Here is a 27,842-nt window from a genome sequence, read left to right as displayed (position 1 = left end):
CAAGCTCAGCCCAAGGCCAACATGTCTCTACAGAGGATCGTGCGTGTGTCCCTGGAGCATCCCACCAGCGCTGTGTGTGTGGCTGGCGTGGAGACCCTCGTGGACATCTATGGGTAAGAGCCAGAAGCCTGGGGGTTTGCAGGCCCCTGGTGCTGACCCCCTTGGGCTCTCCCTACGAGCCATGTGGGGCTTCCTGGCTTGGCTGCCCTCTCCTGAGCGTTGGCCTTGGAACAGCAGCCAGTCACGGAAGCTTGGGTCCTGGCCTTTCTCAGCCAGACTTCTTAAAGACCCCAGCTGGGGACTTGAAGTGTGGGAGACTGAACGAGGTTAGAGACGGTTGCAGTGGCAGAGCTCTGATTCAGGGCTATTGGAGGCTGCTGGTGCTGTGGGATCTTGGGTACTTTCCTTTTTCAGAGGATCCTGCAGGCTGGGTCGGGGGTCTCGCTGGGCACACAAGAACAGAAAGAAGTGTACCCTCCACCCCCAGCCTATGAGCTCTGAAGACAGAGCATCACTCATTTTTTTAAAAAACTCACTTATACTTAACATAGCACTTACTATGTGCCAAGCACTGTTCTAAGAGCTTGACAAGCCTCTTGAATTTAATCCTTGAATTTTAACTCTCGAATCTGACTTTCACAGCAACCCTGGGAGCTAACTTTATTATTAGCTTCCTTTTGTTTGCCAGATGAGGAAACTGAGGCCCAGGGAGGGCAAGCCATTTGCTCAATCACACAGTTACTAAGTGGCAAACCCAGAATTTAAACCCGTTCATGGTCAAGTGTCCTGTGCTTTCAGCTGGCTGCCACTTGAGGAGGAACACCCATGCACTATGCCCCTGCTGTGCGCCATGGCCACAGCCGTGTCCTTAAAGCCAGTGCCTGGAGGTCAGGCCCCACCTTATCGCCCTCTCCCAAAAAGAAAAGGAGAGTTTGGGCAGAGTTGCAGGAGCTGGGCTCTGGGAATCACCAGGGAACTAGCTACGTTACCTTTTGAGGAGTCTCCAGGGGTCCCAGCTCCAAGGCTGAGTGGGGGACACAGGTAATCAGGGGACTAGGAGGGGAGAAGGCAGAACCGTGTCACTGTTCCCATCTCGCAGGTCTCCCACCCTCTCCTGAGACCGGGTTTCTCAGCCTCAGCAATCTTGGCACGGTCATTCCTTGGCGAGGGGACCGTCCTGTGCGCTGTGCCATGTTGAGCAGCGTCTCTGGCTTCTGCTCACTAGCTGCTGGTAGCACACCCACTACTCGTGGCAGCCAAAAACATCTCCAGACATTGCCAAATGTGCCCTGGAGGGATACGTCACCCCCAGCTGAGAACCTGTATTCCGGACTAAGACTTCAAAAATTAGAGTGAACTTAGTCAGAAGTAGAGATGGGGTTGGTTCCGGGGCATTAGACAAAAGTAGGTGAGAAGTGGGTCATGGGAGGGAACCAAGTCTGGAGCAGGCCCAGCCAAGCTAGGTAGCGGGAGCTAAAGCCTGGTTGAGGGTGGGTGGGCAGTGAGTGGGAAAGGGATTCATTTGCTCCTGCAGCTGGGGGCAGCCACAGAGGGGGGATGGAAGAGGGGGTACTCATACCAGCTGGCGCCACTGCCTCCTCCAACACTGCATGCCCATGGGGGTGACTCACTTGCCCTGGCTGCCAAGTGCGCATCGGGCAGATGTGTCTCTAGCTTGACCTGCCCCAGGAAGCCCCGGCCTGGCTCCTCCCCTGCAGAGGATGGAGGACAGATTTGGGTCACGAGAGGTGAAGGCAGTAGTGTCTTGGGATGATGTGGTTAGATGGGCCACCTTGGGGTTCGCAGAGGAGCCTGTAAGTGGGACAGTCACAGAGTGGGGGATGGGGACTCTGGCACCCTTAAACAAGGGACTCTGGGGTCTCCGATGACCAGACCACCTTGGAGATGCAGGAGAGCTCCTAGTATGTTCACACACATGTTCATCAAGTGTTTCTTTGCAGTCTAGCGTGTTCCAGACACGGGGACTCAATAGTGAACAAGCAGGCATGGTCCCTGCCCTCTGAGAACCCTGTCCTGCAGTTCTAGCAGGGGCTGGACCACCTCGCAGGGGTTCTGCAGAAATGATTCCTGTCTTGCAAGGGGAGCAGGACCAGATTAACTCCAAAATCCCTTCCAGCGTAGAGATGCTGTGATTTAGCCATCCTGGGCACTCAGACTGTGGGCCAACGAGAGAAAGGGCAGTGGGAGGGGTGGCTCAGCCCTGGCTCTCTGACCTAGCAGCTGTGCGACCTTGAGAAAGCCACTCAACCTCTCGAGTCTCTCTTTCTTCATGTGTAAAATGAAGATAATAATAGTAATAGCAGCAATGATATTTAAAGCCAGCTCCATACCAGTCACTTCCCTAACATGTGAACTAATGCTTACAACTATTCTGTGAAGTGGGTACCATCTTTATCTTCATTTTTGAGATGAGAAAGCTGAGGCACAGAGAGGTTAAGTAACTTGCCCCATGTCACACAGCCAGTGAGGAGTGGCAGAGCCAGGAAGCAGCCTAAACACTTTGGCCTTCATTTCAAAGGGCAATTGGGACAATTGAATGAGATTGTGCATGTGGAATACATAGGCGATGCTTGGTGTGTGAATTATTATCATCATCATCATTTTAAGGCTCTTTTCTGGCCCCATAGACAGCCTCAAGCATTCCCAAACCTGCCATCCACCAGGTGGCTGGGGAACAACCTCTGAGCCCTCCTGGGAGAAGAAGGAGATAAGAAAAGAGAAATTAGCACAGGCTGAACAGTCAGGGCAGGCTTCCTGGAGGAAGGGCACCAACCAGAGCCTTGAAGGGTGAGCACAGGCAAGACCTTTAAGACTCCTCTCTATCTGTGGCAGTGAACTAAACTCTGTCCTCCCGCCTTTCGTTGAGTTGGAGATGACCCAGACTTGGTAAGGGGGCTTTGCCTTCCTGAGCGGGGATTCTTAGCGGGGAAGGATAAGGAGGAGTAATACACAGGCGTGCTGAGCCAGGCACTGGGTGTGGATGTGCAGCCAGGGTTGAGAACCACTGCCCTGGGTTGGAAGGGCAACCAGCTAACCCCTTGCTCAGCAGAGGTGGTCTAACAGAATGAGGAGGCTCGGGGCACCTGGGGGCCGGGAACCCTGAGTTTTGCTCCTAGTTCTGTCACCCATTGCTCTGTCATCTTGAGCAACTTTCTGCACCATCCTGGGCTTCAGTTTCCCTGTATGTACCCTGAAAATGTTGGCATAGCAGAGTCGTTATGGAACCAAACTTGGGTCTGCTCACCCGCCCACAGTAAAGCCAATCTACTGACCCCAGGTTGTGGTGAAGGAAAGTGCTGTTTATTGCAGGCGCCAAGCAAGGAGTCCAGACAGCTAGGGCTCAAAAGACCCCAACTCCCCGAAAGCTGTCAGGGAAGTCTTTAAAGACAGGGTGAGGGAAAGCGGTTGTAGGGGGCGTAATCAGCTCGAGGACATCCTTCTGATTGGTTGGTGGTGAGGTAATTGGGAGTCAATTTCATCAGCCTTCTGGTTCCAGCCCATCTGGGGTCTAAGTGCTTGTGGGCAGCGTGCAGTCTAGGACGTGGCCTTTTAGTCTAGTCCCTTCTCTTCTGGGCCTCAGTTTCCCCAGCAGTGAAACAAGGGCATGAGCTGAAGTGCTTCCAACTTTCATCCCAACTGTTCACACACACCCACTTCTTTCACCTTCCATCACCCCACGCTATAGATGTAGACCCTGAGGCAGAGGGAGGCCAAATCACTCCCTTAAGGTCACACAGCTAGTGAGCAATAGGGCTGGGATTTGAACCAGACTGCCCAGCCCCAGAGTCCACAGGCTTAACCATCTTGCCGTGGCTCCATTGTGTTACTGCTCACATCAAGAACCATCGCTGGCTCCCTATTACATAGGGGAGAAATGAAAATGAGCTCTTTGCAGCCTGAGTTTACACTTGACCTCCTACGGCTCTGGAGTGGAAGCCCATCCCCCTCATCCTTGGCTCAGCTGCTTTCCTCTGGGAAGTCTTCTCCAGACACAACCCACCCTCTCAACCTGCTTCCATCTATCCATTTCCTGCGCCCTAATTTACCTTAATAAACCCTTCCCCTGTCCCGGGCTGGTCGTTTTCCAAGACTCCCCCGTATATTATTGCACTTGAGCCTCACAATTGCCCGTGAGGTTGGTCGGGCAGGTGTCATTATCCCACTTTATAGCGCGAGGTTACTGAGCCCAGGGAGGCCAGGTCATTTACTCAAGGTGACCTGGCTGATGTGTGACCCAGCCCTGTCTAGAACCTGACTCCTGACCCTGGTCGTGGTGCCATCGAGCCCCCGGCTTCTTTGGGAGCCTCCTGGGCAGGGGCGCTTCCATCTTCATCAGGGGTCCCCTGGTATCACACAGGGCTTGTGCCAGTGAGGTGCAGGGGAGCTGGGCTGAAATACCCCAAGCCAGGGGCTGGGGCCTGGGAACTGGGTGGACTTTAACAACATCAAAGAAGGACCAGCGAAGGTGTTCAGCTTGAGCTTGTGGAGGCCTGGGGTCCGCGGAGCAGTTTGGGGTTGAGGGCAGGGTACTGGGGGCCCTTCGTACCCAACTCTATCTCCATCTCCACAAGTCTCTGTCTTCCTGGTTCTCCATATCTTTTCATGTCTCCTTGTCTCTCTCTGTCTCCATGTCCCCATGCCTCTCTATCCAGGGTCTCTGTGTCCCCTGATGGTCTGGCTCACACACCAAGGGCACAGCAGGCCAGGGCCCTGGAAATTATAGCTTTGGTAGTAGGGTTACCAGATAAAATCCAGGATGCCTAGTTAAACCTGAAGTCCAGATAAACAATGAATAATTTTTTGGTGTAAGCATGTCTGAAATATTGCATGGGCTATACCTAAACTAAAACACTTGTTTGCTGTTTATCCGAAATTCATGTCCAACTGCATGTTCTGTATTTTATGAAAGCTGGCGGCCCTGCTTGGGAGGGGACACAGGTGTTCCAGCCCCGCCTACCTGGTGAGGATCTCCGGCAGGGCCAAGCCCTGGAGTGGGAGCCCCCTGGGGGAGTACAGTTTGAGCTTCATTTATTTCTCTTTTTATAAAGAAGCCATGTCGAGAAGTGTCAGAATCTTGCTGGTGGAGGAATGAAGAGGGGGCTTTGAAGGAGGTCTGTTCTCCTCTGGGTGGAGGTGGGAAAGGGAAAAGTCCTGGGAGTGGGGGCTTCATGGTTGACTGTGCCAACTTGAGGAAGCCTTTTGCACATCCTGAGCCTCAGTTTCCCCACGTGTAAATGGGAGTAATAAGCCCCTCCTCTTGGAGCCAAGGATTAGATGAGCTGGTGTTTGGAAAGTCTTTAGCCGAACCTGCCACAATAAGTGTGCAGGGGCCAGGGGCCAGGGGTTATGATGACTGATGGTAGTACTCTTGGGTAAGAATGTGGACTCAGGAGCCAGAAGGCCTGGGTTTGGATCCCTGTCCTGTCACTTATTAGCTCCATGACTTTGCACAAGTTACTTTAACCTCAATTTTCCCATCTGTAAAATGGGAGACAATAACAGTACCTACTTCCTGGGGTTTTTGAGTGGGTTACATGACATAATACACATAAACTCAGATCGGGCTGCACATGGCAAGGGCTCAGCCAGTGTCAGCTGCTCTTCTCCCCCAGCTGGATGTGTGTACTGCTTCCTCCAGGAAGCCTTCTGGCCCCTCTGGTTTACAGTGGCCTCTCCCTACATGGGATCCCACCGATCCCATGGTCCTGAGCCCCATCTGGCTGGAGTGATTGAAGGCTCTAGGGCAGCGGGTGTATTTGCCACAGCGCGGCAGTGCCTGCGTGCACAATGAGCACCCCCTAGACAGTCAGAGGAAGAAGAGACTGACTTCAGACGCCAAGACTAGCTGGAGTTGGAGGACTGCAGTCCGCAGGACAACAATCTTTTTAACTCTACAACTAATGCCTAAAGAACCCACAAGGGAAATTTTAATAAACACAGAACCTTAGAATGTGAGACTGTGTAACGTGTGTGGGGTCCAGGCTTGGCTCCCAGGGGCTTGCTGTGAGGATCTGAGAGGCCAAAGGTAGTCAGGAAAGGCTTCTTGGAGGAAGCAAATGTTTGAGCCAGAACTCAAGCATCTGAACAAGGGCCACCTCCTGGCGCTTCTCACGGCTCCTGTCCTCCCCAGGGCCGTACCCCAGGGCACGGAGATGTTTGAGGTCTATGGGACCCCCGGCGTGGACATCTACATCTCTCCCAGCATGGAGAAGAAGCGGGAGCGTGCAGACACCAGGCGGTGGCACTTTGATTCAGGGTTCAAGATCATCGTAGTCGTGAACTCTCCCAGCAACGACCTCAATGACAGTCATGTGAGTGGGTCCCCTGGTCTGGGGGATGGTGGGGAGGCAGTGATCTAGCTTCATAAGGGCCTGGCGCCATCTCTTTACCCAGAGCGCAGGGTAGCACAGTGGGTCAGCGCCTGGCCCTGGTGCCAGCCAGCTCTGTGACTTACAAACACCAATTGTGAGTCCACCGGAGAGTCACATCCCCCCTCTGGGCCTCAGTTTCCCCATCTATAAAATGGGGATAGTCATAGCACCTCCCTCCTAGGAGGTGGTGTGGAGCGGGATGTGAGCCAGGCTTTGCTCCTGCTCTTGCTTCTCAAGACCCCTTGTGATGGGGGGAGTTGTGTCAGGTCTTCGGGTTGGGCCTCAGTTTCCCCATCTGCTGGCTGAGGGTTGATACATGAGCTCTCCCTCTCTGAATGAAGGAGAGAAAGCAGAGATGGGGGATGGGTGCCGCTGCCTGGAGAGATACCCCCTCCTCCAGCCGCCTTGTCTTCCCCAACCCACTCTCTTCCTGACCCCGTTCCCTTCTCAGAGGCAGGATGGCTCCCCTTCCTCTTCTCTCTCTGCTCATTCAGCCAGTGAGGGTGAGTTTAACAAGGCCCAGCTGGAGGCCAAGTTCCGGCCCCAGGGCAGGGGGCATTTAAAAAGTGGGAGAAATGGGATGGCCCTTGAGCTTGGCACAGGTGACACCCCTTAAAAGGGTGATGGGAACTAGGCCTTGTTGTGTGGGTAACAGGTCCCCATTCCATGTCAGGAATCATGCTTCGAAAAACTGGCCCTTTAAGGAACACCGACTTTGTGCCCTGACTGCCTCCAGCCCTCACAACAGCCCTGAGAGTCAAGGTCTGTCTGATCCTCATGTCACAGGTGGGGCTACCAAGGTTCAGAGTAACTGTCCAGGGCCACGTCTGATCAGTGGGAAAACTAGAACTCATCACAGACCTGTCTGACCACTGGGGGCATGTTCCCTCCATCACCCCCACATCATTACCATCCATGTTTCTGATTTAGCCTACCCAGGGAGCTCTATGAAGCAGATGGGGGCAGGACTCCATGAACCCATTTTACAGACAAGGAAACTGACACCAAGGAGCGTGATCAGTGAGAGCCAGGACAGAGGCCCCGGGGCAGAGCAAGGGAACCAGCCAGCCTGTAAGAGGCCCCTCCTGGTGCCCCTCATTGAGCCCGAGGCCATGTGGGCACCTCCCCACCCTGAGTTCTTTGACCCCAAGAACCACAGGGATTGAGGAGGGTGGTCAGACTGTCCCCCTACTTCCCTCCCCTCACTTTTGGCCGAGATCCAGTTAATTGTCTGCCTGAGGCAAGCATCATTGCTGGGGCTCAGTAACTGCAGGATTCCGGGGCTCCCAGGACTGAGAGGTGCGTGGCCTCTATAAGCTCCTGAACCTTCTGGCTGAGATGAGGATATCGGAGCCAGAGAGTTGAGGGACCCACATCGGGAGGGAATGTCCACATGGAAGGCCAGGGTTCGAAGGGGCTTTGATGCATCCGCCTGGAATTGCTTTATCATCACCCGCATCTTCAGCCTCACCTCTGACAGTTATTGGGTGCCTGCTGTGGGCCAGGCACTGTGCCAGGCATGCCACATGTTTCCTTCTTTCATCCTCACAGCCTATAATTAGTCCTATGGAACTATTATTATCCCCACTCTATAGCTGAGGAAATTGAGGCCCAGCAAGAACAGTAACTTTTCTCGGGATGTTTTCGCCCGGTGGGTCCTGAATCCCAGCGCAGGCCGTCTGACTCCTGCGCTCTGCACTCACTGCCACACCTGCCCCCTAGTAACAATGACTGGGAGTTCTTGGGCAGTTCCTACGGGATCAGTCTTTTACATGGATTGATTCAGAGCTGCACGACCATCCTCGGAGGTGGAGACCTGCGTGGTCCCCATTTTGCAGATTAGGAAACTGAGGCAGCTCAGAAAGGAGAAGGGCCTTGGCCAAGGTCATAGAACCCAGATTTGCCAGGCTCAGTCGAGGCTTATCTGAATCCCACTGTGAAGAGAGAATCGCTAAATCCTGCCCAGTCCAAAGTCCTCATTTTATGACTGGTGAAACTGAGACCCAAAGGGGAGTAGAGGCTCGCTCAAACCCCGCAGTAGTCCTGGGCGGCACTGCAATGCGGGTCTCCATGGAGTCCCTCACATATAGTTCCTATTTTACAGGTGGGCCAATTGAGGCATGGAAAAATAAATGGCACAGAGGAGGCTAAAGGAGGAGCCGGGCTAGTAAACTCAACTTGAGTGCACAGAGTTTCTTGAGACCTCCTCCTCTCCCTGCCAGATTCCCCCGAGACCTGTGTTTTGGGGGTAGAGCTCTTGGCTTCAGCCAGCTTGACCCTGGACCCATCTCTCTACAGGTTCAGATTTCCTACCATTCCAGCCATGAGCCCCTGCCCCTGGCCTACGCGGTGCTCTACCTCACCTGTGTTGGTAAGCTGGGGGCCTCAACCAAGGGACGTGTGAAATCGGTTAAATATAGTGTTAAATATAGAGCAAGGGGTCACATAGAGAACCAGGACAGAGACCCAGGCTCATGTGATTGTCCAGTGACACTCAATGAACTTGGAGCCCTGCCTCAGACCATACTCAAAAATGAATTTCTCTAGTGGTTCCCAGTGGGGAGAGGGAAGGGGGAGAGGCAGTATAGAGGTAGGGGATTAAGAGGTGCAAACTATTAGTTATAAAATAAGCTACAAGGATACATAGCCAATATTTTATAATAACTGTAAAAGGAGTATAACCTTTAAAAATTGTGAATCTCTATATTATATACCTATATTATATATATAATCTTGTACATCAACATACTTCAATTCTGAAAATTTTTTAAAGTAAATAAATTTCAGGTGGGTTAAAAATCTCAAAATGAAATTCAAAATTTTAAAGCTTTTATAAGAGAATATCATTTCAACTTCAGCGTAGTCCAATGTTTTAACAAGGCAAAACAAAAGCACAGGCCATGAGGGGAAGGATTGCTAAATTAAAATTTAAAAAATGTTTTAAATAAAAAATTTCTGTACAAGTACAAAGTCAAACTATGGTTGGGAGAAGAAATTTGCAATGCGAATGGCTGATGGGTGTATGTAGATGATGGAGAACTCCAATCAATAAGAAAGGAAAACAAAACAATTAATAGAAATAGGCAAAAAATATGAACTAGCAATTCACAGTTGAGAAAGCCCCAAGGATCAGAACCCAAGTGAAAAGAAACTTATTAGTTAATTAATTAAAACTTTTTAAAAAGGAAGATAGTGTCGCCAAGGATATGGATGCGGGAGCTCCTTGCACTGGGGATGGGGGTTTGCATTGGTACAAATACTTGGAGAACACTTAGCAAGAAAGTTGAAAATGATTCATCTGCAGGTAGCATTTTTACATTTTTTTAAATCTTATTTTTTATTGAATGTATAGTTGATTTACAATGTTAGTTTCAGGTGTACAGCAAAGCGATTCAGTTATACATATACATACACATACATATATATTTTTTCTCTTCAGATTCTTTTCCATTGTATGTCACTACAAGAAACTGAATATATGGGGGAGGGTATAGTTCAACTGGTAGAGTGCTTGTTCAGCATGCACAGGGTCCTGGGTTCAATCCCTAGTACCTCCATTAAAATTAGATAATAATAAAAAGAGATTGAGTATTGTTCCCTGTGCTACACAGTAGGGCCTTGTTGTTTATCTATAGAGTCATGTGTATCTGTTAATCCCAAACTCCTAATTTATCCCTGCCTCCTCTTTCCTCTTTGGTAACCCTAGTTTGTTTTCTGCGTGCAGGAGGCATTTTGAGAAGCAGATCCGGAGAGTTATAGGGAACATACATTTAAAGTGCTGATAGCTATTGCCAAATGGCTGTTCACAAAAGACCACACCACTTTACACACCCACCAACAGCACATGAGAATGCCTTGCCCACACTGTACATTGTCAACCCTTTCCATTTTTGACACTTTGAGAGGTTGGTATCTCACTGTTGCTTTAATTTGCCTTTCATTAGGATTGAGGTTGGGTACCTCTCTGCACCACCCCACCCCAGAACACATACACACCCTTGTTCGTTGGAAAATACACATACAGAAAAAACAAATTTCTTCTGTAGAGTGCAGGGAACTATACTCAGTATCTTGTAGTAACCTATAATGAAAAAGAATATGAAAATGAATGTATGTAAGTATATGCATGACTGAAACATGATGCTATACACCAGAAATTGACATATTGTAACTGACTATAACTTCAATTAAAATTTTTTAATTAAAAAAAAGAAAATACACATACAGAAAGGTGCACAAAGCTTTATGTGTGTGAGTGTGTGTGTGTGTGTGTGTATGCATACACACAGTAATGAATAGTTACAAAGCAAACACTCGGGCAACCATCACTCAGGCCAAGAAATAGAATGTGGAATGTGACCAGCGCCCCAGAGTACACCTTGCCTCCAAGCTCCTCTCTGATCATAACTCCCTCCTTCCCCCAGAGGTAACCACTATCTTGTGATTAGTATTTCATGCTTTTCTTTATGGTTTGATCATCTAAGTATGCACACCCAAATAATATATTTTTGCCTGTATTTGAATTTTCTATGGATGGAATCATATTCTACACGTCCTTTGGGGCTGGGCTTCTTTTGCCCCACGTTATGTTTGTAAGATTCACACCCTGTTGCGTGGTGGCTGGGTATCACTCATTTCACACGATTAAAAATCATTTCAAATTCTCTATTTCTCTACTAGGGGCTGGGGGTCTTCTCTCTCCCTCTCCTCCTTGAATGTTTCATTGGTATCGTAAAATCTCTAGGGTTTTAGAAAGGTTTCTAGGGAGAACGGTTAAGAAGGTGGGAAGGGGGCTGGGAAATTGTGAAGAAGCTGAGCCCAGATTCACATCCACGACACTTAGACCCCAAAGTCCAGGCTCACTGCCCCATCCCAAGGAGATGAGTCAGCTTCATACAGACCAAGAGTATCCAGCGTGACCTGGGCTCAGTACAGGGCGTGCCCCAGACAGTGATGGCCATAGGGATGCAGAAGAGGGAGAGTTCAGGGAAGGCTTCCTGGAGTGGGCAGCATTTGACCTTTCTCTGACCCTGCTTCCTCCTCAAGGCCTCTTTCCCTAGCCCAGGGAGGGAAGTTCCAGATGCTCCTCACCTTTGGGCAGTGTCTTCTTGGAAATGACTTCTATTTGCTTGGCCCCAGGCGGGTCCTGAGACTGAGACTAAAAGCTGGAGGCCATGGGCCTGTGCTGGGCTCCTGGGAATCCTGTCATGACTTATCCTCTGCCCTCCCCTTACAGATATCACCCTGGATTGCGACCTGAACTGTGAAGGCAGGCAGGACAGGAGCTTTGTGGACAAGGTAGGGTATCTCTGCCTGGGACCCGAAAGGGGCTTGGAGTTTGGAGATGCTCTAGGCTGGGTTAAGAGGGTTGAGGCCACTCACGTGTCCCCCTGCCTCCCAGCTGATGCCGAGGTCAGGGAGCCAAAGAGGAACCAGGCATAGCTGGGGGGGTCTTTCACTGAGAGAAAAATCATCACCAAGAGTTTTCAAGCACACAGGTGCCTAGCCCCAGGCTAGGCCTTCCTTTGCAGGGAAAAATCCTTCTGGGTTTTCAACCTAGATTGGGAGTTGGCAAACATTTTCTGTAAGAGCAGGATAGTAAACGTTTCAGGCTTTGACAGCCGTACTGTCTCTGTTGCAATGACTTGATTCTGCCATTTAGGATGAAAGAGCTGTATTCAACACAGAAACAGAGGGACGTGACAGCGTTCCAATAAAACTTTATTTAGAAAAACACGCAGTGGGTGGGCCAAGTTTGGCCCACCGGCAGTAGTATGCCGACCCCCTCATCTAGGTGAAAAGGGAAATCTACCAAGTATGAAACTAAGAACTTTGGGCTGAATTGTGGTGGCATTTAATGCATTGGGAGTTCAGAGGAGAAGGGTCAAGATGGGTTTTGTGAGCGAGGAAGACTTTGAAGTCCACCTGAGCTGGGCTGCAAAGCGATGCCAGAGGGAGGGCATTCCAGGTGCAGAAACAGCAGGGGCCAAGGCCCGGAGGGAGGAATGGATCTAGTAATCAGGAAGTTGCCTATGGAGAAAGGATATTGGCTGGAGGCATAACACAGACAGCCATGAGAGGCAGATGTGTAGCTGGGCTTGACGGTGCGGGCAGTAGGGAGCCATTTCCATTTCTTGAGCAGGAGTGGACCTATTCTCAGAGGGTGGGGTGAAGATGAAGAGATGGGGTTCAGTGGCTGGCCACGGGGACACTGGGGAGGGAGGCGCTGGTCTGGTCTGAGCCCCCATCATCAGATCTGCTTTGTCGTTGGCAGCGGCAGTGGGTCTGGGGGCCTGGTGGGTACGGAGCCATCCTGCTGGTGAACTGTGACAGGGACAATCTGAACTGTGATAACCAGGACAACTGTGACCAGCGTGTGCACTGCCTGCAAGGTGAGGGGGTGACGGGGCAGCTCGTGGTCCTGGATTTCCAGGGTCACTGCTCAGCTATCCTGCAGGGATTCTGACCCACATGGGCAGCTCTTGAAGGCAGAGCTTGGGGCCATAGTTTCAGCTCCTAATACACCATGATACTCCTTCAAACCTGCCTCAGGCTGGCATCTGGCCCTCCCCAACACCCCCAGTGCCAGTGGGCACCCACACACTGAGGCAGAGCTCTGGAAATGAGCTGACTCACCGTTCTCTCCCTCTAGGGCAGTGGAGAATGCTAACATTACTTAAGCACTTACCGTGAGCCAGACCCTTTCCCAGAATTCTCTAACCATCCAAGCTGGAGGGCAGCATCTCCACAATTCAGAGATGAAGTTGTTGAGGCTCAGAGGTCAGGAGACCCCTGAAGTCACTCAGCCGGTCTGTGGCAGATCCAAGGTTTCCTATTCCAACCCAATTCTGGCTTCCTCCCCAGGCCTCACAGGCCTGGATGTCAGGGAAGTCCATCCCAAAAGATGTGGGCCAGGGAGGTGCTTCACAGCCAAGATGCCTGCAGCTACCCTGAAAACGGGCATGATTGTCCCTGGTTTCAGAGACAGGAAGGCTGAAGCCCAGGGAGGGAGGGTCTGGCCACGGGCAGCAGCGAGTGATGCTGGGACTGAGGCTTCGCTCCTCCCCTGCTTGCCGCCCAGGTGGCCTTCTTACCCTAAATGCATCTCCCGAACACCTGTCGTGTGCCAGGCACTGGGCTGGCCACTCTCCACTTCCTGTTCCTCTGAGCAGATGAGGGAACAGAGGCACAGAGTGGGACGTAGCTCACCACGTCACACACTTATGGACATCTTCGTGGTTTGCTCTTGTTGGTTCTCAGTGTTTCCACAGGGTGGGCAGAGCTGGGGCTCAGAGACCCAGGTCCTGGCACCCTGTGCCCTGGGGAGGGCGGCAGGCAGGAGTTGGAGGTGCTGGGGTGTCAGAGGCCCCCTGAGCTCCCGCCCTCTGCCCGGCTCCACAGACCTGGAAGACATGTCCGTCATGGTCCTGCGGACCCAAGGCCCCGCTGCCCTCTTCGATGACCACAAACTCATCCTCCACACCTCCAGCCGTGATGCCAAGCGAGCACGGGTCTTCCACGCCTGTGGTGAGTCCTTGCGCATCCTGCCCCGCCAGAGGGGCCTTAGTTCCCCCCCCCCCCCGGGGGGCTGGAGGGCTGACTGCTCTTCCCGAGCTGCCTTGGTCGGGGGGTCAGAGAAAGCGCAGTCAGACTTGGGGGCTCTGGAGCCGGTCAGCTAGCATCCCCTGCACAGCCATGCCCAAGGTTGTTTTACTGGATTAATACATTTTTAAAACATGTTCTAAGCACATTTAGAAATTTTTATTATCAAAACTTTTAAACATACACCAAAGTAGAGAACAGTGTAATGAAAGCCCACCATGCCAACCACTTGGAGTCAACAGTTGTCACTATTTTGTCTTTCCTGCTTCATCAACCCTTTTCTATTTACTGAAGGGCTTTAAAGGCAGTCCCGGCAGGGGAGGGTACAGCTCAGTGGCAGAGCGTGTGCTTAGCGTGCATGAGGTCCTGAGTTCCGTCCCCGTACCTCCATTAAAAATAAATAAACAAGACTGGTGTTATTTCTTTCTCAAATATTTGGAAAGATTAACTGACAAAGCTAAAAGAAAATTTTTATAAATAAACAAACATAATTACCTCCTCCCCCAAAATAAAAATAAATGGAACGATAAGAAAAATTAAAAAAAGGAAAAAACCCTGAAATGTTTTATAAATAAGTAAAGAAAGGCAGCCCCAGACACCATGGCTATTTGCCTTGGTGATAATTCAATTTGCATCTCCCCCCTAAAAAACCCCAAACTATTGTTTTACATAGTCCCAATGCCATTATCACAAGTACAAGCAAGGATATTAAATACCCCTTAAAATACGAATGTATATGATGTATAATGCATATCATATATGTATGATATGCTCCTTTTAAAATATAGAAGTATGTAAAGTAAAAAAATGAAAGTTCTCTATCCATACCCCGAATCTTGACTCTTAAAATGTGTTCACTGTTAACAGTTTGGTTCTTCCTGACTGTTTTCCTATATGCACTAAATGTGCATGGTGTGTGTTTGTGTGTATGGACATATTCTGCTTTCCAAATGGTTTCTTTCATTGAGTTGTATCTCCTACACATCTCTCTGTGTATTTATTTAGCTCTGCTTCAGTCTCCACCATGGCTGCATGGAATTCCACACCACGGAGGGGCTGTAACTGACCTGGTACCCTGAACGCATAGTTTTTGCTGTGTTTTGATTTTACAACCATATAGGTGCCTGGAGGGCAGGGACCTTGCTCACGGCTATGTCCTGAGTCCAGAACCATGCCTCATAGGTGCCCAGTAGGTGCTCAGTAAATATTTGTTCAACAAGTGAATAAGTAACAGTGAACATCCTTGTACACTTATTTTGTAGGAAAGATACCTAGACTTGGAATTGCTGGTTAGGGGTAAAATTACTTCGTTAATAGCCACCAAGTTGCCCTCCAAAAGATCTGAACACCTATCTTAGAAAGGAATGCCCTCCCTTCCCTGCCCCAGCCCTGCTCATGCTGTGTCTTAAGCATCTTTCTCTCATTTGCCAGTGGGAGGCAGGAGGCAGGTGTTGTTGTCTGGCTTATATTTTTTGAGAGAGGTTGAACAGACCTTTCTGCATCCCTCATGCACCCCAGGCCTGCTAGGGAGCTACAGCCACCCCTTCTGTCCCCTCCCAGGTCCCGAGGACTCATGCGAGGCCTACAGGCACGTGCTGGGCCAGGACAAGCTGTCGTATGAGGTGCCCCGCTTCCACGGGGACGAGGAGCGTTTCTTCGTGGAGGGGCTCTCCTTCCCCGATGCTGGCTTTTCGGGGCTCATCTCCTTCCACGTCACCCTGCTGGACTACTCCAATGAGGTAGGGGTGGCCAGGACAGAGAGGGTGAAAAGGTGCCCCCATTCCTGGGATAGATGGGAACTGCTGGCTTGGAAGATCCCAGGCTTCCCGGCCACCTGGCTGGTGCCTGTCTAGAAACTAAGGAGCAAGGCGGGTGGGTACAGCTCAGGGGTAGAGTGCATGCTTAGCATCAGGAGGTCCTGGGTTCAATCCCCAGCACCTCCATTGACTAAAAAAAGAAAGAAAGGAAGGGAAGAAACTAAGGAGCAAGCAGCTTGGGCAAGACCTCGGTGGCCGTTGAATCACCCAGGCTCTGCACCCTGAGGCCACTGCCCTTTCCCCCGGTCTCCCCCTGCAGGACTTCTATCAGTCCCCGATCTTCACTGACACCGTGGTGTTTCGCGTGGCACCCTGGATCATGACGCCCAGCACCCTGCCACCCCTGGAGGTGTACGTGTGCCAGTGAGTCTGGGGGTGCTGGGTGTCCTTCTGACCCTGGTGGCCCCTCTGGCCTGGCTCTGTCCTGAGCCACTCTCCCCTGGCTTGTCTGCAGGGTGAAGAACAACACGGGTTTTGTGGATTCGGTGGCGGAGCTGGCCAGGAGGGCTGGCTGCAAGCTGACCATCTGCCCACAGGCTGAGAACCGCAATGACCGCTGGATCCAGGTACTGCAGCCTCTGGGCGGCACCTCATGGGACGCTCTCCTGGATGGAGAGGCTGGCCTATCCCAACGCGGGTGCTGCTGGGAATATCCAGGAGGACCAGGGCTGGGATCACCCTCCCCAGGGCCCTGCTCTTTCCGATTCTAGACTAGAGCTCTTTCCCTCTCTCTACAACTATATGGAGAGCCAGGCACACTGTTGACATTGGACTCGGCATCCATTCATGCATAGGATCTGGGTGAGGCACTGGGCGGGACCTGAAGGGGATGGCAGAGGTGGGGTGTGGGGTACATGCTTCCTGCCCTCAACAGCCTGAACCAGTGATTCTCAAAGGAAGGTGATTTTTGTCCCCCCAGGGGACATTTGGCCATATCTGGAAACGTCTTTGGTTGCTACACTGAGGGTGGTGATGCTACGGGCTTCTAGTGGGAAGAGGCCAGGGGCACTACTAAACAGCCTACAATGCACAGGACAGCCCCCACGACGCAGAATTATCTGGCCCCAAATGTTAGTCATGCTGAGGCTGAGAAGCCTTGACGTAGTGAATGGGTGTGACAAAAGCCCCCACTCCAACCATCTAAGAGGTAGCAGGGTTCCAGCAAAGTGCCAGCAAGGTCTCGAGGAGGGTGGCATCACCTCTCTCTGGAGGAATCAGGGAAGACTGCCTGGAGGGGACATCTGAGCTGGACCAGATTTGGCGAATGGATAATGATTTGTGTCATTTATTGAGCACTTGCTACAGGCCATGTGTAGCATCATTTCATCTTCCTGACAACACCTGTCAACACCCCCGTACAGAAGGAGCTGTCAGAGGGGACAAATGTCTAGGGCCACAGAACTGGTAAGGGCTGTGCTGGAACTCAATGAATGGTGGTTCTGGTAGAGTGCCAGTGTGTGCAAAGGCCCAGAGGTGGGAGGCAGGCGAAAGGACGTGTTCTCTTTGGCCAGGGCCAAGTTTCTGTGAAGGGCAAGAGTTGACGTGGGAGACCTCGAATGCCAAGCTAAGAAGCTTTTATTTCGGCTTGGGGTTCATCCAACGAGGTGATTCAGTGCAGGATTCTGGAGCCAGAGTGGCTGGTTTTAGATCCTGACTATGCCGCTGGTTAGCTGTGTGCCCTTGGACAAATAATTAGACCTCTCTATTCTTCACTGTCCTTATCCGTAATACGGGGTAATCATGGTGCTTCCACGTGGGTGTGTCATGAAGACTAATGGAATTAATATTTGTAAAGAGCAGGACCAGGCACAAAATAGTGAGCTTCTTGTTGGATACCAACTTCAGCCGTGTGTCCCTCATGTTTGCAGGACGAGATGGAGATGGGCTACATTCAGGCACCGCACAAGACCTTCCCTGTGGTCTTTGACTCCCCCAGGAATGGGGAACTACAGGACTTCCCTTACAAAAGAATCCTGGTGAGTGGTCCCGGCCACAGCCTAGCCCTGAGGGCTGAGGGACATTACCCTGAAGGCCAGATTGGGAACTGTGTTCTTTAGGGACAGGAGTAGAGTTGCCAGGTAAAATACAGGAGATGCTCAGTTCAATTTGAATTTCAGCTAAGCAATGAGTAACTTTTTAGGATAAGTATATCTCATACATTGTATGGGATATACTTATACTAAAAATATATTTGTTATTTATCTGAAATTGAAATTGAACTGGACATCTCCTGTCTCTTTGTTTACTAAATCTGGCAGCCTTAGCCAGGGGGAGGCGGGACAGTACAGCTGTTAAAAACATAGGCTTTGGAGTCAGAACAACGTGGCTCTGTCACTCACATGCTGTGTGATCTTGCAAGAGTGATTTCCCCTCTCTGAGCCTCAGTTTCCTCATCAGTAATAACGATATGTTAGCCTGGCCTCCCAGGTGCTTGTGAGGCTTCTCCATGCCCAAACAGAGGAAGCATATAGCGCAGTTAGCTGGTGTTATTATTGGTAATAAAATAAAGAGTGTGTTTTAACAGACCCCCCACCTTGAGGAAAGAGGGGAGATTCCCTTGATGCCATAGAGATTGGAAGGTCTCTCCAAGCCCTCAGTGGGTCCCAAAGTGAGAGGCGCTCTCCTCCAGCTCTCAGTATTGTCTACATTCCTTCTAAGAGGTGGTCCTGGGGAGTTCTCCCTCTTTCCAGAGTTGAAAAACTGATGTTCCTAGGGCCATCACCAGTCTCTTGGTCCCCAAGAACAGGCCACTCTAGAGCAGCCAGATACCTGCCCTAGAGCTGGACTTGGCAGGAAGACTGTGCAGAGGGTAAGGGGGTGGCTGTGGCCTTAGGCTCCAGGTCTAATGGGGAGTGTAGGAGCAACCTCTGCTATTTCCCAGTGACCATGGAGAATCACGTACGGCAGCAGGGCTAGAGGGCTGTGTGTTTCCCAACTTTGGCAGGCATGCATCTCTGAGCATGTGTGAAATATCAACAGGTTGGAGCCCCATCTTTGACTCAGTATTTCCATCTGAAGAATGGGTGGCTACTCCCACCCTGTCTTTAAGGTGCTTAGAGCCCAGCAAGTTGGTTCAAGCTCTTCCTGGTGAGCCCTCTCCACCCCCCAGCTTGACTCAGTTTCCCCTAACAGGGTCCAGATTTCGGCTACGTGACTCGGGAGCCACGAGACAACTCTGTGAGTCGCCTGGACTCCTTTGGGAACCTGGAGGTCAGCCCCCCAGTGGTGGCCAATGGGAAGGAGTACCCCCTGGGGAGGATCCTCATTGGGGGCAACCTGCCTGGGTGAGAGAGGAGCACGGAGAGGTGTTCTTGGGGTGGAGGCTGAGGGGGAGCGGGGGCTGATGGTGGCTGGAGGAGGGGCCATTCTACTGCAGGAAGAGAACCAGAAAAAAGGTAGTCCTGGATGTGGTGGTGGTGGGAGCAGTGGGATGTTCTTCAGACACTGTCCACACTTACCTCGGGGAGTTTGAGAAGACCAGACCCAGACATCGTTCAGTCCAACACTTTCATTTCACAAGTGGGCCCAGAGAAGGTGAGTGACCTGATAAAGTTCACACAGGATGCAAAGTTACGACTAGACTTAGGTCTTCTGATTCAGAAAATAAATAGATGTTGCTATTGATTAATAGTTACAGAAGGAAAAACTTTAAGTCTCAACAGTCCTGGAATAAATTGCATTTAAATCAATGCTTGTTCATACTATGATGTAAATGACTAATGTCAGCTCTTTTCCTGAGAGCAGAAGGGAAATAGAGGACACAAAAAGTGAAATGGCAGTAGCACAGAGAGCGTAACATGATGTCTCTTGTTCAAGATGTGACACAGGGGTACTGCTGGAGAAGAAAAGGGGTTATAGTTAATGATTATTTATAGACCAGGACATAGAGTCAACCAAATTCAGCAAAGCAGTTAGAACAGACTTGTGATCAAATAACAGATGAATCAAGAAGCTTCAGAGGGGACAAACTGCCCACAGACACATGATCTCACAGAAAGGGGAAGTTTGGGTCATGCCATTAGATACTTTTTCAGAAGGCAAAAGAAGAATGGGGTTTAAATTCATGAACATCAAATGCCAGGGCTGTGAGACAAGATCACCCTCTCTCCCCACTGAGGTGCAGGAAGGTGAAGCTGCAGCAAGAGAGATGTAAGTTAAACTCAAGGAAGAACTGCCCAGCCATTGATTGAATATGGGGGTGAAATAAGTCTCTTGGAGAGTGTGAGGATGGGGTCTCAGGGTAGTTCTGAGGATGTGCCTGGATGGTGAGACCTGGGTGCATCATTGACCTGGTGTGATTGACCTGTCCTGTGTCTGCCTCATCGAGAACTCACCTTGAGTGTAATTTTAAAATATATATTTTTTATTGTCTTTTTTGATTACAAAAGCGATGCATTTTTTGGGCAGATATTGCAGAAATCTTGGACTCTTGTCATTCCATTTCTGCATAGTTTTATTTTGTTTTGTCTTAAGCAACTTTTTTTTAACCCCTTGGGCCCCAGGTCAAGGGGTCGCAGGGTCACCCAGGTGGTTCGGGACTTCCTCCACGCGCAGAAGGTGCAGCCCCCCGTGGAGCTCTTTGTGGACTGGTTGACTGTGGGCCACGTGGATGAGTTTCTGAGTTTTGTCCCTGCCCCAGATGGGAAGGTAAGGACTTGGGGGACAGCTCTGGGTTGGGGGATGAGCTCCAGGGAGCTCTGCTGAGGCCAGGAAGCTCAGCCAAGTCTGCTTTCTCCACACAGGGCTTCCGGATGCTCCTGGCCAGCCCTAGCGCCTGCTTCAAACTCTTCCAGGAAAAGCAGAAGTGGGGCCACGGCAGGGCCCTCCTGTTCCAAGGGGTTGCTGGTGGGTACCAGTGCTGTGTCCCTCATCCCAGCTTTCCCGCCCCCTTCACCTAGATCAGTGCACATCGTGGCTTGAGAAAGGAATGGCACATTTTAAGGCAGGGCTGTCCCCCCAGGTTTGAGATCCCTTGCTCCACCAGCCACAACCATTCCGGACTGGGGCAGAGCTGGCAGGGAGCGCCTTGATGACGGATGGGCTTGGGGTGGGCGTGGACGGAGTGGAGACATGGCCGGCTTCGTGGGCATGTGACCAGCTCAGTCAGACTGGGCCCTTTGCTCAGAAGGTCCCAGCACTTGGGGTTTAATGCTTTGCCCTCGCTGTCTTGGAAATCTTAATAATTTGGGTTCTGTGAGTGAAATCTGATTGATCAATGGAGCATCTATTGGGGCTTGGAGCCTGGGCTCATGAACAGTCCCACCCTGGACCAAAACTACCACTGAAAGAAAAGCTTCCACAGAATTTAGAAGCTCCTAAATATAACTTCCCATGACCCCTTACTCCCCATCCACAATCATCACCTCGGAGCCCAGCTGTAAAGTGGAAGAGATAGAATTTTCCCCAACCCCATTGCTCCCGTAGGGACCGTGAATAGACTCCTTAGAGCCCAGACCAAATCTGAAAAATCCTCAAACCCAAATTTCCTGCACCAGGCTAGGGAAAAGCCATCTTCAACTTTCCTGGAAGCACCTGGTTTACAGTGAACAAGGACCAAAAATAAGCTAAGCAGTTTTTGCAAAGGCCCAGCTGGGAGGAATGGGGAGGGAATTCACACTGTCGGGCCATGCATCCCCACCTCGCTGCCTGGGAGAGCTGACCCTGGGGACCCAGCGCACCTCAGTCATCACCTACTGCGTGTGCCGGGTCGCAGCTGTGTGGTCCATGCACATTATCCCACTGGATCTCAGGAGAGCCTGTGAGGATTACTGTCTCTCTGCTTCATACCCAAGAATGAAAGGCTCACAGAGGGGAAGTCGCTGGCCCAGAGGCCTCTGCAAGAATGTAGTGGAGCTGGGACTGGACCTCAGCTGTCTGACTCCAACTGGGATGAGGGGGAGGCCAAGCCTGCCCGTGATCGGGTGGGTCCAGCAAGCCCTCCGCTTTCCCTTGGTCAAGGTTTCAGCCCTTCATGAGCCCTGGGCTTGGGTTGGAATCACAAACATCCCGTTTCCTAGCTGCAAGATCTGTGCCAAGTCTTCCTACCTCTCTGAGCCTCAGTTTCCTTATCTGCAAAGTGGGGGTAATGATGCATACCTTGTGGGGTTGCTGTGAGGCCTAAATAAGGTGCTGAATGGAAAGGACTGAGCTCAGGGCCTTCACGTGGTAAGAGCTTAATAAATGACAGCTGTGAGGATTGTGAGCCATTGGCATTAACCTCCCCTTCCCTGCCCTGCCTGTCCCCACAGGCACCCTCTCAAGCAGGCAGGAGAGCTGGGCCTGAGGGAGCCCCTTTGCCTTGCAGTCACCTCTTGGAGATCAGGGACAGGGGCCAACGGTGTCCATCAGGGCTGGCACTGATGGGCAGGTGGGTGACCCAGCCCCTGCCCCATCCCACCACTAGCCAGAAGAAGAGCGATCATCATCCAGTGCCCTGGGGGTGTGGGGTGTGGGGTGGGGTGTTTGTACATTTCCCATAACAGGCATCACCACTCCAGTGCACCTGAATGAAGGTCTGAAGTTCACAGCACTGCAGCAACCTGCCCTGGCTGTCCTCACACACCCAGACGTGCGCAGGGGCCAAGCGGAAACGGCAGGGAGCTGCTGACTCAGCAAGACCGGAACCTGCGAACTTGGCCTCTGCCTGCCTGCTTCCCAGAGCTGGTGGCCCTCACTGCTGGTGCTATTCCCACCCGGCCCTTCATGTCTCTCTCTCCTTTACAGGCAACCAGCAGGTCAACACCATCTCCATCAACCAGGTCCTCGCCAACAGAAACCTCATCAGCTACAACAAGTTTGTGCAGGTACAAGGGCCGTGGGCTTTGAGTGGAGGGCGGGTGTGGCTGGGGCCAGGGATATAAATGGAGGTCTGAGGCTCATGGTTCTTGAAAGCTCAGGCTGGAACAGGCCCAGACAGAGGGCCTCTAAACCCTGACTTTGACCCAAGAGAAATGAGGGCGTAAGCCAGGTGCACGTGAGGAGGACAAGCATTCCAGGCAGAGGGAACAGCACAGACAATGACCCTGGGGGCCTGGAGTATTTAAGGATGAGCCAAGAGGCCGATGCTGGGTGAAGGGAGATGGGGTCACACAAGGCCTTGTAAAGTATCACTGGGACTTTGGTTGTGACTCTGAGTGAGATTGGAGGCCACTGGGAGATTTGAGCAGAGGAGGGACCTGATCTGACTTATGCTCTGAAATGATCTCTCTGTTGCTGTGTTGAGAAAATATCACCTCTCACGGTGGGGCGTGGGGGAAGGTGATAGCAGGTCCAAGCAGGAAACATGCAGCACTTCAAGCTGGAGAACGACAGCAGAGTTTATAAAGGGGGTATTCCCAAAAGCACAGGGGAGATTTGAGGAAATCAGCAAGGGACTGTGCTGTATCCCTAGGTTGGGAAGAGGGGAGCTGTCACCACCACTAGTCCTGAAGGAATTAGGGGAGGAAGTTGTTCCTGGAATCTGGAGGGGTCACTACAGAAAGAGGCTGAAAGACGAGAGCTGGGACTTCACAGGCAACCCTCAGAGAAGGAAGGGCGTGGCGGCGGGGGGGGTGGAGGGGGTGGGGACAAAGACCCCAACTGCACTCTCAGCCCCTCACCTCTGGCCAGTGCCCCCATTGGCTGACCCAACTGGAAGCCAGAAGGTATGGGAGTCCCTGATTCCCAAGGGTCAGCCTCCCAGGGCACAGAGGAGAGAAGTGGGGACAGTGGGCCCAGAAGAGCAAACTGTATCCAGCACAGGGCCCTACAAGAAGCAAATGCGAAGATGGGGGTTTAAACACACTAGGGTTGCTTTAGGGACAATACCTGCAGGAAGGAAAGAGGAAGGGAGCTGGAGGGGGCTGGGAGAGATGGCCCCGAGGGAAGGACAGGGCCAGAAGCGGGGGTGGATGCATCCTATACTGTCATACAGTCTAAGTCAGGTTTGGCAAAGCTGTGGGGGATGCTGCAAGCCTGTCAACCATCAGAGGGGTCCCGTCTCCCAGAAACAGTCTGCCCTCGTGTCCATGTAGCGCTCAGCCATGGGCAGTTAGCAGCCGGTGGGAGGTGTGGCTTCAGACGCCAACACGGAAAAGATTTTGGAGCTGGAGCTGGGCAGCAAGGGCTCTTGGTCAATTCCACTCTCGCAGTTGAAGGTCTGCGAGGAGCATTGTCACGGCTGTCACGTGAGCAAGAGCAGAAGCAGCAAGGAGGCCAGTTAGGAAGATGCTGCAGGCAGCCAGGTGGGAGGGGATGCCTCTCCTCCAGGTGGAAGCAGTGGATGTGGTGGGAAGAGGTCAGATCAGGGATATATTTCAGAGGCAGAGCCCATGGGACTCGCTGATGACGGATATAGTGAGAGGAAAGGAGGCAGCGAGAATGACACCAAGGCTTTTGGCCCGAGCAGTGGCTCCATTTACTGAACTGAAGAACATGGCAGAGGGGCAGGTAGAAATGAAGAATTTGCCTTTGGACCCGTCACATCTGATGTGCCTGCCAGACATCCAAGTAAAGATGCAGAGTGGTGGTTATCCTTACATGTCTGAGCTCAGGAAAGAGGCTGGGCTTTATAAAGCGCTTGGGAGATAGGAATTTGGGAGCTGTCATTATCTGGTGTTTTAAACCATGAGACTGTAGGGGATCCCCTAAGGAGTGAAGGATCTGGAGAAGAGAGGAGACTAAGGAAGGAACACTCTGGAACACTCTCACTTGAGCCCCAGTAGGGGGATAGGGCTGTGAGGGGTGGGACATGGGGCAGGTATATTTTGATGAAGGGGCACAAAGAGGGTTTGTGTGCAGAGTTGGCCCATGGGTACTTGGACATCCTGCCCATCCTTAACCAGACATGATCCTTTGGGTCTCCCTGAACACTGGCAACGTCTCCCCAACTCTGCCCCCTCCTCCCCCAGAGCTGCATTGACTGGAACCGGGAGGTGCTGAAGAGGGAGCTGGGCTTGACTGACTGTGACATCATTGACATCCCCCAGCTCTTCAAGATGGAGAGGAGAAAAGCACTGGCCTTCTTCCCTGACTTGGTGAGGCTCCCACTTGTGACTTAAGGTTTCATTAAATTAGGCTCCAAGCCTCCGCTGCCCAGAGGACAAGACATTTGGTCGCTGCCACGTTTGGGATTGCAGTGACTGGTTGGGGAGAATCAGAGGTCCCATGGTGCCCAGCAGAAGGACTAGTTGGCTGTCATGGTCACTACACAATGCTCGTTGGCAAAGGTCTTGCTCAGAGGCCATCAGGGAAGGCCCCTTCTCTCCACCCACGGATTCTCTTGATATTTATGGAGTGAACAAAAGATTTCATAAGGCCATGCATGTAAAGCACATAGCATCCACTGGAAACTCAGATGCCCATTCTGCTCCCTTCTTCCCAGCTCACAGCTATTCATCCATCCCTCACATGTTAGGGTACCCTGCGTGAGATACAGAGATGTTTCAAGCAGCTCCCTGCTCCCATGGAGCGTCCAATCAAATCTGGTTGGAGGAAACTCTCTTCACCTCTCTGAGGGCATGTCCCAGCAATCTATTTTGTGTGATAAAGTGATGTGGCAGTTCAGAGATGAGACAAAGCACATTCGGCCTAAGAGGTAGCACTGGAGATCCAAGAGGGCTTCATGGAAGAAGTGGCCTTTGATCGAGCCCTAGAGGCTTTACTTCTGGTGCCCCTGAAACTTGAACTTGCCTCTGGAACACCTGGAACAGTCGGGGCCCACCTCAGAGGTTCTGATCCAGCAGGTTTGAGGTAGGACCTGAGATGCTGCCGCCTTTCTAACAAGAAAGCACCCAGGAGGCGCTGATGCTGCTCTCTGAGGACCGCACTTTGAGTAGCACTGCTGTCAGTTGCCCAGCTCGCCTCTCCACCCCTCCTTCCCTCCCCCTCCATCCCTTCCTCACCTCCATCCCTCAGAGGAACTAGACTTGCCCATCGTCAGAGTCTTGCAGGGAGCCTGTCCACACCACCATTGCTTCATCCCCCCATTTTTCCTTCTCCTTTCTGGCTGACTTCCTGCCCTCTTTGATTTCCCCACTTGCAAAGCCTCTCATCACGCCCTTTCCTTCCTGCATCTCTAAGGAGGGATGTATGTGCCCCCAGGAGCTTGTGCAGTGGTCCAGGTTCTTGGATTGCAGGAGATAGAGGACTACCCAAGCTGGCTTCAGCCAGTGCAGAAGATTTAATATAAAGATACCATGGAAGCTGAGGGCAGGGCTCTGGGGCATCAGGAGGGCCTGAAACCATCTCTTGTCTCTGGATCTGCGTCATTCATCCCCTCCCCCCATTTTGGCTTCCTTTGCTTCTCTGTCCCTGGGGATGAATATTAATACAGCCACACAGAAGCACAGACACAGACCAGGCAGAGATTGACTCCACTGTTCCACCATGTCAACTTCAAATACTGGAGAGAGAGAACCTGATTGGCCCAGCTTGGGTCTGACGGTCACCCTGGTCCTGTCAGCTACAGCCTGGGGGTTTGGGGCTTGTGTAGCACAGACACGGCAGCCCCGACAATCCACCCACAAGGAGGGCAGTCGCCAGAGAAATAAGTTGTCACTGTGAGCTCTGAAGATGCACCCATGGGAATGCACAGCTGTCTAGGGTTCTTACCAACCCAAGTTCCTCTCCCACTGCCTGAAGGGGCGAGTAGCTACTTGCAAGGCTGCCTAAAGGACAAACCCAGGTCCTGCCAGGGATAGTGAAAGTGTTGGGGTGCGAGTGGATGATGAAGTGCTGCTCCCCGTTCTCTGCAGGTGAACATGCTGGTGCTGGGGAAGCACCTGGGCATCCCCAAGCCCTTCGGGCCCATCATCAACGGCCGCTGCTGCCTGGAGGAGAAGGTGCGCTCCCTGCTGGAGCCGCTGGGCCTCCACTGCACCTTCATCGATGACTTCACCTCGTACCACATGCTGCACGGGGAGGTGCACTGCGGCACCAACGTGCGCCGGCAGCCCTTCTCCTTCAAGTGGTGGAACATGGTGCCCTGAGCCCATGCCCCACCCCCATCCTCTCCTCCTGGGGAGGAACATCGGCCTGGGTGATGGAGACTGAGACAGGCTCTTGAACCCCAAGGTTCCAGATGGAACCCCCTCTTGGAAGCCTTTTCCCTAGAAGTGTTCACGCCTCACCTGCAACCCATTCGGTTCTCAGACTTGATTCCCTTTGGCCTCCCAAAAAGAAGGACCTCATTTCTTCTGGCCTCTCATGTCGATCAGCATGACCCATGAGGACTCTTCCAAATACTCCCCCTCCCCACCCCCAAATCCTCCGTTTGGAGCCTAATTCACTTTGTGGTCTAGAAACTTCCATGAATCTCCTCTGCTTTCCTGACCTGTGTGTCCTGATGGAAGAAGAACCCATGGTCCTGCTTTGGTCTGATTGCCTATCACTGTGCAGGGGAACAGCCATAAGGTCGCAGGACAGGAGACACTAGGCCCATAGCCTCACCCACAGGGAAGGAGCAGAGGTCCATTTAGGTCAAGGTGGGACCAGCCTTCCGATTCCCAAGCTCCTGATCAGATGTTGACCTCTGCCCTGCCCAGCATTCTCCAGAGGTTCCATGTAGTAGGTGCTTCTAGGTGTATGTTGAAGCAATGATAGTCCCCCCTTAACCTTAGAAACACCTTGTCATCTGATGTTCAGAAATCTGGCTTGGTTCCAAAACCTCCTGGAATTTCTTGGTGATGAAAGTATCTGGGGAATTCCTGGAGCCTGGGAAAACTGCGTGTGAGGGAGAAAAGTGTCCTTTATAATACATAAGGCGCTTCCGTGGCCTCGGGGCCTCTCTCTGGGGGTGTGGGGGAGCCAGTCCTAGGTTTTCTGTTGACCACTGGTCAAGATTTCCCTATCCTGCTCTGCCTCAGGAGACGGGGGCCCGGCGGGGCAGACCCACCGAGACCGCTCACAACGGGACCACTCTGGGAATGAACTGCTCTGAGCACAGGGGAGTCAGGGGAGGGGTGGGTTGTTTTCTCCAGATGTGTGTGTCAGTTGCATGTGTGTTCTGTATGGGTCCAGCTTTGTCTCCATCACTAACTAATAAACCTACAGA

The 27,842-nt window shown here is 51.8% G+C and overlaps 1 protein-coding gene across 1 annotated transcript; it reads left to right on the top strand.

The window, feature by feature from the left end:
- PADI3 (peptidyl arginine deiminase 3) lies at positions 1-27,842 on the top strand. Its single transcript, XM_010957467.3, has 16 exons — positions 1-113; positions 6,152-6,332; positions 8,691-8,763; positions 11,629-11,690; positions 12,667-12,784; positions 13,794-13,919; positions 15,555-15,733; positions 16,071-16,174; positions 16,266-16,377; positions 17,680-17,787; positions 18,944-19,095; positions 20,314-20,458; positions 20,554-20,656; positions 22,535-22,614; positions 24,700-24,825; positions 26,545-27,842. The coding sequence occupies exons 1-16, from the start codon at positions 22-24 to the stop codon at positions 26,776-26,778; spliced, it is 1,995 nt and encodes a 664-aa protein (XP_010955769.2). The 5' UTR covers positions 1-21; the 3' UTR covers positions 26,779-27,842.

This window comes from Camelus bactrianus, chromosome 13 (assembly GCF_048773025.1).
Source record: "Camelus bactrianus isolate YW-2024 breed Bactrian camel chromosome 13, ASM4877302v1, whole genome shotgun sequence".
NCBI lineage: Eukaryota > Metazoa > Chordata > Mammalia > Artiodactyla > Camelidae > Camelus > Camelus bactrianus.
The sequence above is the reverse complement of the archived record's forward strand: the minus strand, read 5'-3'. Positions and strand labels throughout refer to the sequence as shown.